The 18047-nt window shown below is 40.8% G+C and overlaps 1 protein-coding gene across 1 annotated transcript in view; it reads left to right on the top strand.

Moving 5' to 3' along the window:
• The window catches only part of cdc5l (cell division cycle 5 like), a 47228-nt gene that overhangs the window by 14787 nt on the left and 14394 nt on the right, over positions 1-18047 (top strand). Inside the window, exons 4-13 of the mRNA XM_033021338.1 lie at positions 567-694; positions 4588-4687; positions 5962-6180; positions 8791-8935; positions 9612-9800; positions 11178-11326; positions 11822-11984; positions 15735-15899; positions 16141-16221; positions 16773-17015. Coding sequence (XP_032877229.1) covers positions 567-694; positions 4588-4687; positions 5962-6180; positions 8791-8935; positions 9612-9800; positions 11178-11326; positions 11822-11984; positions 15735-15899; positions 16141-16221; positions 16773-17015 — 1582 coding nt within the window. The remainder of the gene's footprint in view (positions 1-566; positions 695-4587; positions 4688-5961; positions 6181-8790; positions 8936-9611; positions 9801-11177; positions 11327-11821; positions 11985-15734; positions 15900-16140; positions 16222-16772; positions 17016-18047) is intronic.

Raw genomic sequence — 18047 nt, 5'->3', positions numbered from 1 at the left:
ATTTGTAAGAAATATTTGCCATTTTAACATTTTCCTTCTGTTGGCATTTCTTCCCATTTCTCACTATTTTGCATAAACATGCTTTTCCAATCTGCAAGTTGATTTGGTACTCCAAAGTATAAACTTCATATTACATTTCATAAGCTTCAGATTAACTTTGACATAGTCGATTTCTAGCAAATCACCAGATTGGCCTGTCAAAATCATTATCTGAAGAGTGCTTTCATGCACTAATCACATTTTGCATGGGAATTCCAAGGATATGTGTATTCTGCATTCAGGAAAGATTATTTCTTTCTTATCTTACTGGTACAAACTGAACTTAATTCAAATGTTTTTCACTTCAATAAGCGATCATGAAAGATGTGGAAACATTTGTATATTTTCTAGTACCTGGTTGGCATAATCATTTTCTTTAGGATAGTTATTTTAGTTGTTTTTATTTGTGCACAAATTAAAAATATCTTTGGTGAGCAGTCTGATTTTACCCAAACCAATGTTTAAATAAAAGTATTTAGAAAAATCATGGTTATGCAACTGACAGTGGTGTTGGGACATATTTACAGAGATAAAGCTGCCCAGAGAGACCAAGAAGAGGAAGCTGCTGATGATCCTCGAAAGCTTAAACCTGGTGAGATCGATCCAAACCCAGAAACTAAACCAGCCAGGCCTGACCCAGTCGATATGGATGAAGGTACTTCTTAGTTAAACTTGATTTATATCAATTACCTTTGAGCAATTTGAGGTTTGTCACTCTGTAAAAATGAAATAGTGAAACCGACATTGCAGCAACATCGTTGTACGTAACATTGTACTGCAATATTATAAATGTGTAATCCATGATTCTGTGATTGTCTATGTGAGTAATCAAACATTTGCAGTCTGGCATTGGTTTGTTGTTGTCACATGTATCAGCTTGGGGGTGTTTGCACCGTGGGGGGAAAAATAAAGGGAGGAGATATGACATGAAAAATTGAGTTCTATGGTGTGTGTGTATATGTGTTGCCTGGAGTCATGAACTGCTATTCCCTCCACAACAGCAAAAACTTTCCATTTATTTAACACCGTTAGTGCTAGATAAATAGACAATAGGTGCAGGAGTGGGCCATTCGGCCCTTCGATCTTTGAGACATCAAAAATGTAGGGGGGAAAAAGAGAAGGATTTTACTTAAACTTTAAGAAAAAAGTCCCACCAAAATAAAAGGTGGTAAAGAAGGTTGGTTTGATGGGTTTTAAAATTCAATACTGGATTTCAGATTTAGCATTTGCCGAGTCATATCGAACAGGAATAGACCCAGGAATAGGCCCACCATGTCCACGCTGACCATCAATACCCATCTATATTAATTCCATTTACCAGCATTTGGTCTATAGCCTTCCATGCCTTGACAATACGAGCACTCGTCTAGATACTAATTAAATGTTCTAGGAGTAACAGCCTTCAGCAATGCATTCCAGATTCCAACCAAACACAGCTGTAATTTCTACATGGTGAAACCAAAATGTATAAAAATACACTTTAATAAAATCTGACAATGTGCACTTTAACCACGTAATTTTTTTCTATTACAAATCCCAAATTGTGTACAGAGCAAATAAATAAATGATGGGTCTTTGTCCCAAACATTATGGAGGGCATGGTGCATCTTCGATTTATGAATTTATTTTTTGCTATGAAGAATGGCATGGCATTCTCCATGCATAGGATTACACTTTGTGGGTGGCACAGCGGTAGAGCTGCTGCTTTACAGCGCAGGAGAGCCGAGTTCGATCCTCACCTCTGGTGACCACGTGGGTTTTCTCCGGGTGCTCTGGTTTCCTCCCACACTCCAAAGACATGCAGGTTTGTAGGTTAATTTGCTTTGGACCAAATTATAATTTATCCTTATGCCCCTGTCCCACTTAGGAAACCTGAACGGAAACCTCTGGAGACTTTGTGCCCCACCTAAGGTTTCCGTGCAGTTCCAGGAGGTTTTTGTCAGTCTCCCTACCTGCTTCCACTACCTGCAACCTCCGGGAACCGCACGGAAACCTTGGGTGGGGCGCAAAGTCTCCAGAGGTTTCCGTTCAGGTTTCCTAAGTGGGACAGGGGCATTAGTCTTTAGGATATTGCTAGTCTACAGGGTGATCGCTGGTCCGCATGGACAGTGGGCTGAAGTGTCTGTGTCCACACTGTAAAGACTAATGAGTTTACTAAAATACTCAATGAATTTTACACAGCCTTTTCAATTTACAGGATTTTTCATCACAAAATAATTCCCAAGAACACATCTCTATTTTTTAAATCGAAGAATTATTGTACTTAGTAAATTAATTGAAGCTTCCCAGCTCCACCATTCTTCCAAGCTGCATGTTCCAGACTTATGTCATACTCTAGGAAAATATTTCTCCACACCCTACTCGAAAACCACCAATGACTATTAGAATATAGGTGTGTAGTACAAGCAGGGATGCAGTGCTGCTGGAGCTCACCGGAGCACCGCTCCGGCACCTCTTAAATAAATAAACAGCGGGTTATTTTAAGTAGCGGGTGTGTGGTCGGGGTAACCTGGTTAAAAGAAGGGGAAGTGGAAGACCCATCACTATTGAGGTTCCCTGTAGGAGGAGGGGTGGGGGGGGGGAGGTAGTAGGACACAGCAGAGTCAGAACATGTGCTGTGTGCACCATGGAGGTTGTGGGCCTGGTGCTGAGCCTGGAACTCTGGTAAGGTGACGACTGGCCCGCTGGTGGTGGTGGAGAGGCGAGGGTCGGCGGAGTCGCTGGTGGAGGCCCATGGGGGGCTGGAGTAGAGATACGGGTTGGCGGCAGCAGCATGGTGGCCCTGGGGAGGTGGTGACAACAGCGATGGCCCCAGGGTGGCGGTGAGAGTCGGCAGCAGCGGCAGTTTATCCGGGAAGGCGGTGAAGGTCGGAGAGGCGGTGGATGTTGTTGCTGCTCCACGTGGTGGCCATCTCGGCCTCGTGGTGGACGGGCAGGCGGCGCCGCCGTACAGCGGTGGAGCTCCGGGCTTGTGGGCATGCGGTCGAGGTGTGTGTGTATTATTACTGACTGCTCAACAAAAAAAAGAGCATAACAACTCGATAGAATCTCAACATATTTTGCAAAAAAGCCATATCTATGTAATAAAAATTAGATGTAGTGCAGCAGTTAGTGCTGCTACCACACAGCCCTGGGGACTCGGGTTTGACCTTGTCAGTTGTCTATGGAGTTTGCACGTTATTCATGTGACTCTATGGGTTTATGCTGAATTCTCAGCTATCCTCTCACTTTGCAAAGCAATGCTGGTAGGCTCAAATAGCTACAGCAAAGTACCCCTTAGTATAGGTAAGTGGCAAAAAGAATACCATCGTCAAGTTTGCAGACGACACAACGGTGATCGGGCTGATCACCAACGGTGATGAAACAAACTACAGAGCGGACTACTGGTGCTCACGTAACAAATTGTCCCTAAACACCTCCAAGACCAAGGAGCTGATTATTGACTTCAGGAGGACACATAATAGGGAATATGCCCCAATCTCCATCTACGGGGACAGTGTGGAGAGAGTGTCCAGCTTTAAGTTTCTGGGCACACACATCTCAGAGGACCTCACATGGTCCACCAACACCGCTGCGCTGGTCAAGAAGGTATAGCAACGACTGTTCTTCCTGAGAACATTGAAAAAGACTGGTCTGCCCCAACAGCTGCTGACAACCTTCTACCACTGCACCACAGAGAGCATATTAACGTATGGCATCTCTGTGTGGTATCTCAGCTGCACGGAGGCGGAGAGGAGAGCTCTTCAGCGCCTCGTCCACAGAGCGCAGAAGATTATTGGGACACAGCTACCAGCCTTGGAGGGCATCTACTACACACGGTGCCTCAGGAAGGCCGTCAGTATCCACAAAGACTCCTCACACCCTTGTAATGGACTGTTCGAACTCCTACCTTCCGGCAGATGTTACAAGGCCTTCTAAGCCCGCACCGCCAGACTCTGGAACAGCTTCATCCCCAGAGCTATAGCTGCTCTGAACCGGCCCTGCTGAGTGCCCCCCACTCCCATGAACTGTCTCCCTCGGATGGTCACGTCGCACAGACACATTTGCACTTTAGACTGTTTTGACTGTTTTACTGTTCTTTTTATAAATCATGTTTTCGGGGTATCTAAATTTTATTAGTTGTTTTAAGTTAACACATCAGATGGAAGCTGCATATCACATCTCGTTGCACATATGTGCAATGACAATAAAATATATTATTATTATTATTATAAAGCAATTGCTGAGAAAATTAGATGGAATAACTTGTGGGCTACAGGAGCTGACGCGAATAAAAATGAGCAAGTAAGAAAAGATTAAGAATACAGACTATTTAGAAAAAAATAATTAATCTTGCTGGAAAATTGCTACTCTCATCTAATTATTCACAACACATAACAGAGATAATCATAGACATTATAGGCTGCTGGTGTAATACTGACTGTCAGAAGGTTTTAAAAATCTTTTAGGAACCATTTGAACAGAAAATTCATGCTACCTTTTGTTTATTACCAAAATATTAATTTTAGAGTGCACAATGTTACATTGAGAATATATTTTTATTTATAGATGAACTTGAAATGCTGTCTGAGGCTAGAGCTCGTTTGGCCAATACGCAAGGCAAGAAAGCTAAGAGAAAAGCACGAGAAAAGCAGCTTGAAGAAGCCAGGTTAGTAAAATGTGCGGTAAAATCACATTTTTCATTAGAATTTAATTTTATAAAGAGAAGCTATTTCCCCATTGATGCATGTCTAAACCTTCAAACATGGCTTTTATATCTGCTTCTGCCAATTCCTCCTGGGAGGGAATTTCTCAATAAAAATAATATTGCCTCGTAAACCGCAGTTTAAGCTTTTCCCCTATGGATCATGCACTATATGCATCATCTTTCTATCCAAAACAAACAAAACCTTATCTGAAATAAAATTAATATTATTATTATTTTCTGTATATTATATTAGGAATAATATGTTCCTATTTGGAAATATAGTAAATTCTGTATTCCTATATTTTAGATACAGGGATATATACTCCTATACATATTCAGAAATCAGAATATTCTGAAAGATTTGTAATTTTCTGAAATTAGAAATCTCCATCTGATGTGAGCGATTGCCTATTTTACAGTTAGATAGTCCTGAGCAATTTTTTATATTGGAATAAAGTTTACATTTATGTACTTTTTGCTGTTCAAAAAATTGATATAAATATCATACTATTTTTTATATCTACAGGCATAATTTTACTTTTATATATCAGGAATTTTATATTTCTTGCAGAAGAAAATTAAACAATTTTCTGAAGCCCTCTATTATTTCCAAAGCAAATGGGCACAATTTATTTTACAGAACAGAAAGTTTTTCCCTTTCTCTGTGTGACAATATTCATTATCTCACAGCATCTTAAAATGAGTGCATAATTACCATTTACAATGGGAAAACCAATGCTCAAAGCTTTTGCTTTAAAGCATGTAATCATTGATCGCAGTAGCCAAAATATAGCAATTTAAAAAATTGATTCAAGCAAGATTTCTGAAATTATTTGTTTCTCCATTATTTCTCCTCTCAAAGAAGACTATGGGTCACATATGAATATTTATACACATCACTAAAACATCTTGGCTGGTAGCCATTGCATTACTATTAAAATATTTCATTAGCAGCAAAATGATTAGTGCTGAAGATAGACACAAAGCTGGAATAACTCAGCAGGACAGGCAGCATCTCTGGAGAGAAGGAATGGGTGACGTTTCAGTCGAGACCCTTCTTCAGCTGTTCTAAGTTCATGAAAGTTGTAGTGTATTTGTTTAATTATTAAGAACAATTATTTTCTAACTTTTAAGATCCATTTTATGTGCTATCAAATGGACATTCTGATTTGATGGGAGTCTGCAAAATAAATGTAATGGTAAAATAATAATCTATCTACCTTTAAATATTGTAGACGACTAGCAGCACTTCAGAAGCGCAGAGAATTGCGAGCCGCTGGCATTGAGATACAGAAAAAAAGAAAAAAGAAGAGAGGTGTGGATTATAATGCTGAAATTCCCTTTGAAAAGAAACCTGCTCCGGGTTTTTATGATACCGCTGAGGAAAACTATCAAGCACTTGAACCAGATTTCAAAAGACTCCGCCAGCAACATCTAGATGGAGAACTACGATCGTAAGTTGCAGCAAAAATGCTAAATTATCATTCCTGTACTTTTTTAAACGTTTTTCTATTTACAATGTATGCACTTCACATTTATTTTTTCATTGTGCAAACATTTTCATTGAAGTTTAAATATCTTCGGATGTTACAGTTTGGGTTTCCCCAACCATATAAAACGGTGCTCGAGAACTAGCTGCACCTGTAGGCATGCTAGCCAACACTCGAACCATCTGCTCTACTCTGAAAAGTAATGGGAGACGTCATCGGCATTAGATGGCTTGTACCTCTCTGCGCAATTTGCGTTTAGTCAGGACTGATACAATCCAGACCACCTTAGTCCAAACATACACCAAACAGCTGATTTCCAGAGATGAGGTGATAGCAGTTGTCCTTAATCTCAAGGCAGGATTTAACCATGTGTGGCATCAAGGAGCCCTGATAAAATGGAAATCATTTGTCATCTGGAAAAATAATTCCACAGATGGAACCATATATAAAGAAACTAGACTAAGTGGGACCCGTTGGGTCCCTGTCACACGGGAGGCCTGGTCCCCCAACGCAACCTGTTTCCCACCGCAATATTCCACCACTCACCCGTTCCCCCAATACAACCCGTCCCCCCAACGCAATATTGCACCACTCACGCATAGCCCCCAACTGCGCAGGCACGGCTCATTTCCCCTCATCCCCCAACACGCCCTCCCGAAAATCTGCAAGACCCACTGTTACAGGCTGCTATTCTTTTTTTTTTTGAAAATATTTTTTATTGGAGATAGGTACATAACCAAAATACATCATTACATGTCAATTATTATTACATTGTCTCCAATACTTTTTACCTTTTTTTTTTTTAAACTAGATAGAACTAAAGAGATAGTTGAAGTAAAGAAAGAAAAGAAAGAGAAGAAAAACAAAAAACAAAAACAACAAACAAAAAAAAAACAAAAAAAAAAAAAGGTAGTTAAAGAAGAATGGAAAAATTTGTTAAAATAAAAAAGACTTCATTCGAGATATATTCGTACATTTCAGAGTATAATATTTCATCCATTCTTTAGCCCGCGTGCTAGTCAGGCTGCTATTCTGACCAAACTTATATCTTCTTACCATTACTTTCTTCCGTCTCTAAACCAGTCCATTCTCCTGAACATCCATGACTCTTCGGGGGTCACCACCATTAGTTTTCAGTTTTCAGTCCTAACTAGTTAATCCTAACTAGCTCTATACTTTTAGCCCCTACGAGGATGACCTATGACGGGACCCTTCTACCACCATCCTGTTTTGGCTGAAAACATTCTTGCATTGAACAATTTCTAGAACTCCACCTGCTTCTCCAAGTCAAAGGTGTGGCTAGGGAAACCTGACTGGTGTGTCTGGCCTTTTTATTAGATACATGGAATACTTGTTTCAGTACTTTACAGGCTTTCAACTCTTTCTCAATTACATTAACAACTGTGATGGTGCTGCCTCTTGCACTCTCTTAATACCAAAGAATGAAATGCTTTTGCTGCAAATTTTTAATTTCTCACTTTTAAATGGAAATCAAAAAACTGCAATTCTGTGAATCTGTATTAAAAACATAAAATGCTGGAAATGTTCAACAGATTAGGTACCACCCATGATAAGACGAATGATTAAAGATTTAGTGGAGGCAGGTTCTCTGGATACTTTCAAGAGAGAGCTAGATAGGGCTCTTAAAGATGGCGGAGTCAGGGGATATGGGGAGAAGGCAGGAACGGGGACTGATTGTGGATGATCAGCCATGATCACATTGAATGGCGGTGCTGGCTCGAAGGGCCAAATGGCCTACTCCTGCACCTATTGTCTATTGAAATGTTGACTCTGTTTCTCTTTTCACAAATCTTGCTTAAACTGTTGAATGTTTCTCGCAAACTGCTGAGTGTTTCAAAACTGCTGAGTTTCAAGTATTTCATTTTTAAATGGACATCTGATTTTTCGCTTTCCTGAAAAGCAGCAAATAATATTAATATCGAGTAATTGCTAAGGAATCCATAATCTCCAGCAAGACCACCCTTTCTTGGTATTCAATGGCATGAGCACTGTTGAAACCCTCACTATTATCGTTGTCGAAGATAGTCGTTATTGGTTGGAACCAGCTTTTAAATGAAACCCTCTCTACCTTTGTCAACGCATGAAATGCATTATAATTTGACACAGTGCAATTGCTGGAGCATTTGCAAGTTCCCAAAACAAAAATTATGAATAATTCCTAATGTTTGTATGACTTTAATTGAGAAAGTGTATATATTGGTAATAATGACACTTTAAAAATGAGCGGAACCAAATCTGTAAATGATAACATCATTTTGCATTGTAAGTGTTAATCCTTATATTTACATTAACTCGAAAATACCAGAAATAACTTAGAATTCAAAGTACAGTACGTACAATTGTCATATATAATTGTCCATGCTGCTTGTTTGCCAATTATAAGTTTGTCTTATTGTTTCAGGAGAGGAGGCTTCAGTAAACATTTTTTAGTTCAATTATGAGTTTTTTCATTTTTCAAATTAAGTTGGCTGTTGGAGTTTAGAGTTAGCTTTCTAAAATCCAGTGCTCATTACAAATATGTTGATCGTAATATTGTTTATTTGTTTTATTCAGTGAGAAAGAAGAATCTGAACAGAAGAAAGATAAGCAGCGTCTGAAAAAGAAGAAGGAATCTGATTTGCCTTCTGCTATATTACAGATCAGTGGTGTCTCTGAGTTTACTAAGAAAAGAAGTAAATTAGTTCTTCCTGCACCACAGGTAAATTCCCCACTTCAAATGCCACAAAGATAATTGTTGTATTTTCTATATTGTCATCTGCTGATGCTGATTTCTTACAAAAATGTGAGTATACTGGTACCTCACATAACACTTTGGAGGTGTTGCCCCAGATGAGAACACAAATGGAATCAGAGCTGAAAGGTTGAATATAGTATTTTACACGATGCATTTCTAACAGAGCTACTGTGCTGGGAACTTGGCGTGAGCTCTTGGCCTGCCTGCTACTACTTGGTGCAGTGCTGGGAACTTGCGCATGGAGAGAGGCTGCTTGTGAGGACTGGTATCAGGGAGCTATTATAGCCCTTCACTGCTAAGATGTGGGATGTTGCTTGGGTCAGTCAAAGTGTTGACACAACAGACAGTCTCTTGCAACACTATCTTTTGAATATGGTGGAAGCTTCATTCTACCCCATCTCTTTGCTTGCTGTTCAGCTATCCCCAGCCTAGAGATACCTCCAAACTGACAAGCAACTTACAATGCTCACAAGCCTTCGAGCTTGTGCAACCACGTAGAAAAAGAGGGAAATAGCAACTCTCATCGCGTCCAGTAGATTTTAGGTGCATGTATAAAAGTTTTTAATGAACGTGTAAATTTGCTTGACAATGTTTGAAGCTTTGTTAGCCACTCATGAATAATCTGCTTTCTGTTTTAAAGATCTCTGATGCTGAACTGGAAGAAGTGGTCAAAATTGGACAGGCGAGCGAAATGGCCTGCCAAGCTGTTGAGGAATCTGGAATGCCAAATTCTGCCTCCAATGCTCTTCTTTCCGAATATAGCATTGCCAATTCGGGTTTGAGTTTGCGAACTGCACGTACTCCTGCAGCACAAGATCGTATTCTTCAGGTAATCAAGCTACAGTAATCCAGAGAGGTTCAGTTTTGTACTGTAACCTAAAATGCTTATGTTTTAATAGTGCATAGTACAGCTGGAAGGGGCTGCAAAAATAAAAAGCAAATAGTTTTTTTTAATTTATAATTGGTGCAGAGAACAGGCAAGTAAAAAATAAGATTAAAATAAATTGATACACAACAAAAAGTACTGGAACTACAGTTGCATTAAATCAAGAGGACAAAAAGAGGACGAGATATCCCTAGTTGCTAAGATCTTTAGTTTTGGAGATAAAGGGACCTAATATTCCTCAGAAGAATCTATTTGTCTTCTATCCCCTAGGAGGCGGCACGATGGCGTAGCAGTATAGCTATTGCCTTACAACGCCAGAGACCCGGGTTCCATCCTGTCTATAGACATCATGCTGGAGTAACTCAACGGGACAGGCAGCATCTCTTTCCCATTCCTTCTCTCCAGAGATGCTGGTTGTCCTGCTGAGTTACTCCAGCATTTTGTGTCTATCTTTGTTCTAAATTAGCATCTGCAGTTTCTTCCTACACATCCACTCCTGACTATGGGTGCTTGTCCGTACGGAGTTTGTACGTTCTCCCCGTGACCTGCTTGGGTTTTCTCGGAGATCATCGGTTTCCTCCCACACTCCAAAGATGTACAGGTTTGTAGGTTAATTCGTTTGGTATAAATCTAAAATTGTCCCTAGTGTGTGTAGAGTAGTGTTAATGTGCAGGGATTGCTGGTCAGTGCAGACTCGTTGGGCCGAAGGGCCTGTTTTCACGCTGAATCTCTAAACTAAACTATCCTATCTTCTGAAACTACTCGGTTCGTAAGACACCAATGCAGTTGGTATCTTTAAATATATTTTATCACACCAACCACTGAACTGTACAGAATAAGTCTGTTTCGGATGATTTTCTATTGTTCACACTACAGTACCTCATTGGGAAAAGTAAAACTGGGAACCGCACCTTTTATTTCCTTTTTATAACCAATGAGATCAGCATTACCAAAATTAGCTAATGGTACACATCCAGAATCAAGTTTGTGTCAGTCCGATTTTCTGAGTATGTCAACTATTGTCATGCTAAACTTAAATGAGGCATTTAAAAAAAAAAATTGCATTGTCGTGTATGGTGGCCTTTTTAGAAGACCACTTCTTTGATTTACTATTTTTATTTTATGATGGAGCCATATAGGAAGATATAATTTTAGCAGTATCCTAGAGGGGCCCATTCTAATTCAAAGTAGGTTTCATGGAGTGCTTGAGATAAGTTCCTTGGTTTTAGATAATTTATGAATTTAAGAGAAAATCTAGGAAAGGTAAATATGAAAATTATATTGGAGCTAAACAGGAGATTTGTATTCTTCATTATGCAGGAAGCTCAAAATTTAATGGCACTGACAAATGTTGATACGCCTTTAAAAGGAGGACTGAACACCCCTCTCCATGAAAGTGATTTTTCTGGAGTAACCCCACAGCGACAGATAGTTCAGACACCAAATACGGTGCTTGCAACACCTTTCAGGTATTAGTTCATATTTTCTTCTTAATACTGCCATTTTATAGTGAAACTATAACTTTTGATTTTAGGAACTGTCATGTTGCTTAATTTGCCTTGAGTAATTCTTCAATATTTTTAATTTTCATGTTGCATAATGACTGGCTACATCTCGGTTTTACAGATCATAAGGCATCCTTGGTTGAATCTTGCATCGTTGCTATTCAGATCTTAAAAATTGATAACCAGATTTCAACCATATCCTGTTCATAAAGTTATTATTGATTGGGTGGGATTATTTGCATTTAAGGAAAATATTTTGAAATCCATTTTGGTTTGGAGGAGGCAGAACACAAGTATGAATGGGGGAAAATGTAAAGATTAATGGGAATTATCCTGCAGTCAATACTCTCCCTAACTCGAATAGCATCTACATTTAAGATTGTCTTTTCGGTGTTTATTTAACTGTTTCCAGAGTGAATGACAGTAAACGTGCAAAATATCTTATTTTAAAATGTTTAGGACCCCAACGCACGGGAGTGATGCTTTGACTCCACGCAGTGGAATGACACCGAAAACTGGTGCAGCAGTGACTCCTGGAAGGACTCCTTTACGAGATAAATTGAATATCAATCCTGGAGATGAAGTTGTGGATTATAATGATCCTTCGTACACCAAACAACTGGTATGAAGCCGGACTGTCCTTTGAGTTTGTTTTTATTAAGAAAAGTTAATACTTTTATATTGGTACAATAAGACGTATACAGTGACACATCTTAAGTAAGTATCATATCTATATACTTTTAAAACTGTGTGTGTGTGTGTTTGTTTGTGGGTGTATGTCAGATTAGATTTTCAGATTAGATTTTTGGTTTTTGATTCCTTCGCTAGCCATTTCACTTTTACATTCACAAATCCACTCATTAAATTTCGTCATTCTTATGTACACATTTTTAATAAAATCCTTCCCTCCCCACTCACTCATTTATTCGCCTCCTGTTGGTCAGCCACCATAACGGCTGCTGCCGCCCGGCTCTCCTCCAAAAACGCCGTCATTTTTCACATTTCGCTAGAGATTTTTGCTGCTGCCGCCCGGCTCTCCTCCACTCTCTCCCCCCCCCCCCCCCCTGCCTGGCTGTCAGGCTGGCGGAAGGCACCAATCAGCTGGTCCCCCGCTGCTTTTCGCCGTCCCCGCGGGCTTGCACTGTCCGTAAATCCCGCGCGTCAACGGCCCGCAGGCGCATTAAGGGCGTACGCAGCGTCTCGACGTCGTACACAGCATCTTGACGTCGTACGCCTAGCGCGTGGCGTTGCGTGATGACGTCAGGCCGCCCCTCCCTTGCAACCGCGCGTTGCTGGAACATACCCAACGGGTCTGCACTTGGTCTAGTATCTATTAAAACTCTGTGTGTGTGTGTGTGTTATTTTGCATATGAAACGTATCTCCTCGAAAACCAGACGTAAAAACGCGGAGATTTTTACAATTTCGGTAGGGATTTAACTTATGAGTTCAGAAATCCACTCCTTGGTTAATTATTTCCCCAGATTTTGAATAAAATTGATCACAAAACTCAATTTTTTAAATATAAATAGCGCTCACCAGCTGCTGACGTCACAATGCCCACATGCCGACCAATCCAGGCCCACCTGCCTCCAGGCCCCGCCCCCCCCACCGCTGTGGATTAAAGGCGCAGAAAGATCGAGAAAGTTCTGCAAAACAAAGATCCTACAGCTGCATTCCGCTATAACTCCTTTGTTCTACAGATCTCGGGGCAGCGACTCCTCACGCGCTGAACTTCTCCTCATAAGTTCCGCTGAACTTTCTCCTCACAGCTTGCGTAGCCCCGCCCGCCTGTGCGCCCCTCCCATCCCCTGCGCGCTCATTCCAGCTGTGGGTTTCCAGAGTGTCAGAAGCCGGTGCTTCTTTGCTGTCAACGCTCGCTCCTGGGCGAACGCGTCTTGCCTTAGCGGCTTTAAAGGGCAGTTATCAACGGCTGCGGGCGTCGCGAGGCCGAGTTACGTCAACACCCTGACGCGCGCTGGCATTTGGCTCTCTGACTCCTTCCTGTTCTGTGTTCCTCTCTGTGAACAAGTTCTGCAGATCCGGAGGACAGGTGAGATCCTTAGGAGGTGAAGAAGGGCAGTGGCGGGATTGAGGGAGAGGAGGGAGGAGGGAGTAGGGAGGGACAGGGGGAAATGGGGGAGGTGAGAGGGAGAGTGTGGGAATAGAGGGACTGCCCCCACCCTTCTCCCTCCCCACTCTTCCCCCTCTCTCCCCCACGCCTCTCGCCCCTATCCCTCTCCCCCTCCCTCCCCACTCTTCCTCCTCTCTCCCCTACCCCATCTCCCACTCCCTTCGCACTCTTCCCCCCTCCCCCTCCCTCCTCACTCTTCCTCCTCTCTCCCCTACCCCATCTCCCCCTCCATCCCCACTCATCCCCCTCTCTCCCACGTACCCCTCTCCCCCTCCCTCCACACTCTTCCCCCTCTCTCCCCTACCCCATCTCCCTCCTGCCCTCCCTCCTCCCCTCCACTCCTCCCCTACCCCCTTCCCTCCACCCGAGCCCCTCCCCCTCCCTTCCCCCCCACCTCTCCCTCTCCCTTCACCCCTCTCTCCCCCTTCCCCCCCTCTCAGACCCCCCTCTCTCTCCCCCTCTCCCTCTCTCTCCTCCTCCCCTCCACCCCCTCTCCCTCTGTCTCTTGCCCTTCTGTCTCTGCACCTTTCTCTCGGTCTCTCCCCATTCTCTCTCTGCTCTCACTCTCTACCCTCCCCACCCTCCCTAGACGCGCCTGCGAGTTGGGGGCTATGTGTCAGTGGATAGGGTGGTTATGGGGTAAAAGGAGCAAATTAATAATGTTAATATAATATCAAGGGGGGTAGTTAGCGTGTGTGCGGGGGGGGGGGGGGGGGGGGGTTGTTGGTGTGTGTGACGCCGCCTGCCTTCTTCAGAGTGTGGTGTAGCCTGTTTTAGAAAATGGATTTGATTTAATCGATCACAGTTTTGTTCTGATATTATCAAGGTCATCATGAGACAAATTAGATCTCACAAGTCAAAGTTCATGTGATTTTACACACCGATCATAGAACAATACGGGCACCAAGTCCTTCGGCCCATAATGCCTAGGCTGAACATGATGTCAAGATAAACTAATCTGAACTGCCTGCACATGATCCATATCCCTCCATTCCTGGAATATCCATGTGCATACACATGCTAATATTTATGTGATTTTAATTGTTAAATCAGGATTACACATGAATGAGCCTTGGAAATAAGTACCGGTAGTGGTATTTTACCCCAAAGCTCTTCCCTAACCCAAACTCACTGTAAACAAACAATACTTGCAGTATAAGTTGCTAATGAGAATGTAGGATTGAAGACGTTAAACAACTTTCTTCCTTCTGTATTATAAAAAGGCAGTAGAAAATTACCAGGCTATCAGAATCCTGCTACGGTTTTGGTTCAAATACTGAAAAGGAGACCCTGGAACAGGATATGCTTTGAGTAGATTAATTTAAAAGGTCCTGTTGTTTCCTCCAATTTCTTTTTTAAATCGCTTTTGTAATCAGGAAGCTGAATAAGTATAACCTGTGGACCTTAAATGTTCGGAATATTTAATGGCTGGTACTTTTGTAGCCAAATCTTGTGCCCAGAATTGCCACCAGCAATTTCTCCATGCTCCTATCTTGTCTGTTTGTGGAGAATGAATTGCTGGCGTAGAGCATTCCAGATACCAAAGGCATGAACTGAGTGCCAGAAGAACCTCTGGTAAAACACTGAATAAACCACTTTCCCATCCTCCCCCTGAGTAAGTTGACACTTTGCCCCCAGCTGTAAAAATTGTCTGACACTCAAGCACATTTAATAACTATTATATTGAAGCATTGATGGATTAAAACCAATTTTGTAATGAAAAATGTTTAACCAAAAGCATTAAACCATAGAGAAATACATATTTAAAAAAGGAATTTCCCTCTTGCATCTGAATTTTCAACCATAGAAATCAATAGATTCTGGAGAAGGTTCAACCAGGTGTATGATCTAAGAGACAAATTTCTCTGCTGTTGTACACCATGGAAATTGCATATTATCAGTGTGTCAGGGCTGTTTTTAATTTTGCGTGCTCAGACATTAATTTGCAGCTTTAGCAAATGCCCACTGTCCTATTATGTTGTAGCTCCACAAAAATCTCAATCAGTTAAAAAGGAAATGTTTGATAAGTGAATAATAGCTGGTTATTAGAATCTATATTTAAAATGTCTGAATTTATTCGGTTGCTAAAACTCCTTGTAGTTTCAAGTTTCTTTAAATAGAGTTTCATGTCATTAACTAGTCGTGAACTCTACATCAAGATTTTTATCAAGCCTACTGCTAACTGTTCACCCGGAAATTGCCAATGTTGCCTCAACAGTCTTGCATAATTTTCCTTGTAGGAAAGAGAGCACCGGGAGCAACTACGGGTGGGCCTGCTCAATCTTCCTACTCCTAAAAATGACTTCGAAATTGTCCTGCCAGAGAATGCAGAACGCGAACTGGAGGAACAGGACACAGAAGACAACTTCATAGAAGATGCTGCTGATGTGGAGTCACGGAGACAGGTAACCTCCTTTTATACCATAACAGTCTTTAGACAATTTAACAGAATGGAGTTTGTATTTACACTGAATCAATTTTGTAGTGAGGATATGATTGAATTGTGTGTCTGGTATTTGAATACTAAGTGTGATCACATGCTTCACTGGTGGTTTAGTACATCAAGTCAGTATATTTTTTGTGTTTTGCATCTTAAAGTCAAATTTTGTTGAGTAATTTTCAGAATTTTTATTATTTCATTTTAAGGCAATGAAAGATGCTGAACGTGAGAGGGAATTAAAAAAGAGACACCAATCAGTACAACGAAGTTTTCCAAGGCCTACAGAGGTAAGTATAAAACAAGAGTCCATGACTTTCTTTTGTGGGACTGCTAGATTGATAAACTGGATCACAAGAAGAAGGTGCTCCACAGAGCAAGGAAGTTTCAACTTCCTGATATACTCACTGCTGTCATTCAGACTGTTCCAGCATTTATTCCTTTCTATACAGCGGAAAATCTGAATGCTTAAACTGCGCCAGGTTAGACCTGGCACAGATTAATTTCAATAGGGGAGGGACAATTGCAAGGGAGACAGGTGCATATTTACATAGATCTAACAGTTTTCTATTATTTAGAAGTTTGATTTTCTTTTTACAATTGTTCAGTAGTATTTATAATAGTTTTCAAATATATTTTGATGTTTGTGAATGTCAGAGACGCAGCTGTACACTTAGCCAACCGTCAAAAGTGTTTCACGGGTAAGTTTGACATTTACGTTGTGCATGGCTTCGTCGATTAAGAATGATCTTTGAAACTTTTGGCAGGTTAGTTATAATAGAAACATTTTATTTCAAAGTATAGAATTGGTTTATAAAACCAAATTCTCTTCTAATTTTAGGTTAATGAAACCATCTTGCGTCCTCTAAATGTTGAGCCACCTCTAACTGAAATGCAGAAAGCTGAAGAGATGGTGAAGAAAGAAATGATTGTCATGCTTCACTATGATACGTTGCACCATCCATATGTAGATCTGTTTAATAAAAGAGGGAAAGGAGCAGGATCAAGTTCTGGTAATGTTGAGCATATTGCTTTTCTGGAACACAACAGATATGAGAAGATCAATAAAGAAGACATGAAAAAGGTTTGTAAATTGTTTTAATTCTTCATGTATGTTGCAATCAATTATAGACCACAAATGATGATACTGCCCATTAAGTGGCCAAAATATGAGGATACAGGAAACAAAAGAAAATGGAAACTTTATTTCTGTGGAGGAAGGGGTGTGATTGCAAGACCTGGAGGTTTTAATTATGAAGGAACTACAGAGTTTACATGCTTAACAATGAACACATGGATTATATATGCATGATTAATGGCAATGCATAGTGTGCTTATAGGGAAGCATGAGATTTTATATTCTGAATAAAATAATCTTTTTGATTCTTTGGACGGTAACATTTTGAAGAAATATTGAAAATCTTGAGTTATTAAAATGACGTTTTTCCTTAACTTGCTATCTAATCTTAGATGAGCAAAAAGCTCTTGTATATCACCATAGAATTTTGAAATTAATGATCATGTGCAAGCTTTGTAATTTAAAATTTGGAGAGAAAATGCAAAAACAATTTGAAAGATGACAGAATTCCAGAACATGTTTTAAGTGGAAAATGCTCCTATTATTTTTATTTGAACTAGTGTTATATCACCCAATCTTTGAACTACTGATTTATTGATTTGTGGAGAACCATGACCTGATACAGAACATAAAACAGTACTGCACGGAACAGGCCCTTTGGCCCACACCTTTGCACCTTTTCCAAATGCTCCATTTCCCTTCTATAATGGGGCGACCCATTATAGAAAGTATATATTGCATGTAATACTCCAAAAGCGACCTAACAAAAGTTTTATAAAGTTGCATCATGACTTCCTGACTCTTATACTCAAAGCCCTGCCGTATGAAAGCAAGCATACCATGCCGCGCCTTTACCACTCTATCTACTTGTGTTGCCACTTTCAAGGAGTTATGGGCTTGGATGCCAAGATTCCTCTGTACATCAATGCTGTGAAGGGTCACAAAATATAATTGCATATTTTCCCCTTACATTTGGCCTCCCAAAGTCAACGCCTCACACTCTTATCCACACACAAGATTAGAAGTTGTTCAGCCAGA

Source organism: Amblyraja radiata, chromosome 5 (assembly GCF_010909765.2).
Source record: "Amblyraja radiata isolate CabotCenter1 chromosome 5, sAmbRad1.1.pri, whole genome shotgun sequence".
Lineage (NCBI taxonomy): Eukaryota > Metazoa > Chordata > Chondrichthyes > Rajiformes > Rajidae > Amblyraja > Amblyraja radiata.
The sequence above is the reverse complement of the archived record's forward strand: the minus strand, read 5'-3'. Positions and strand labels throughout refer to the sequence as shown.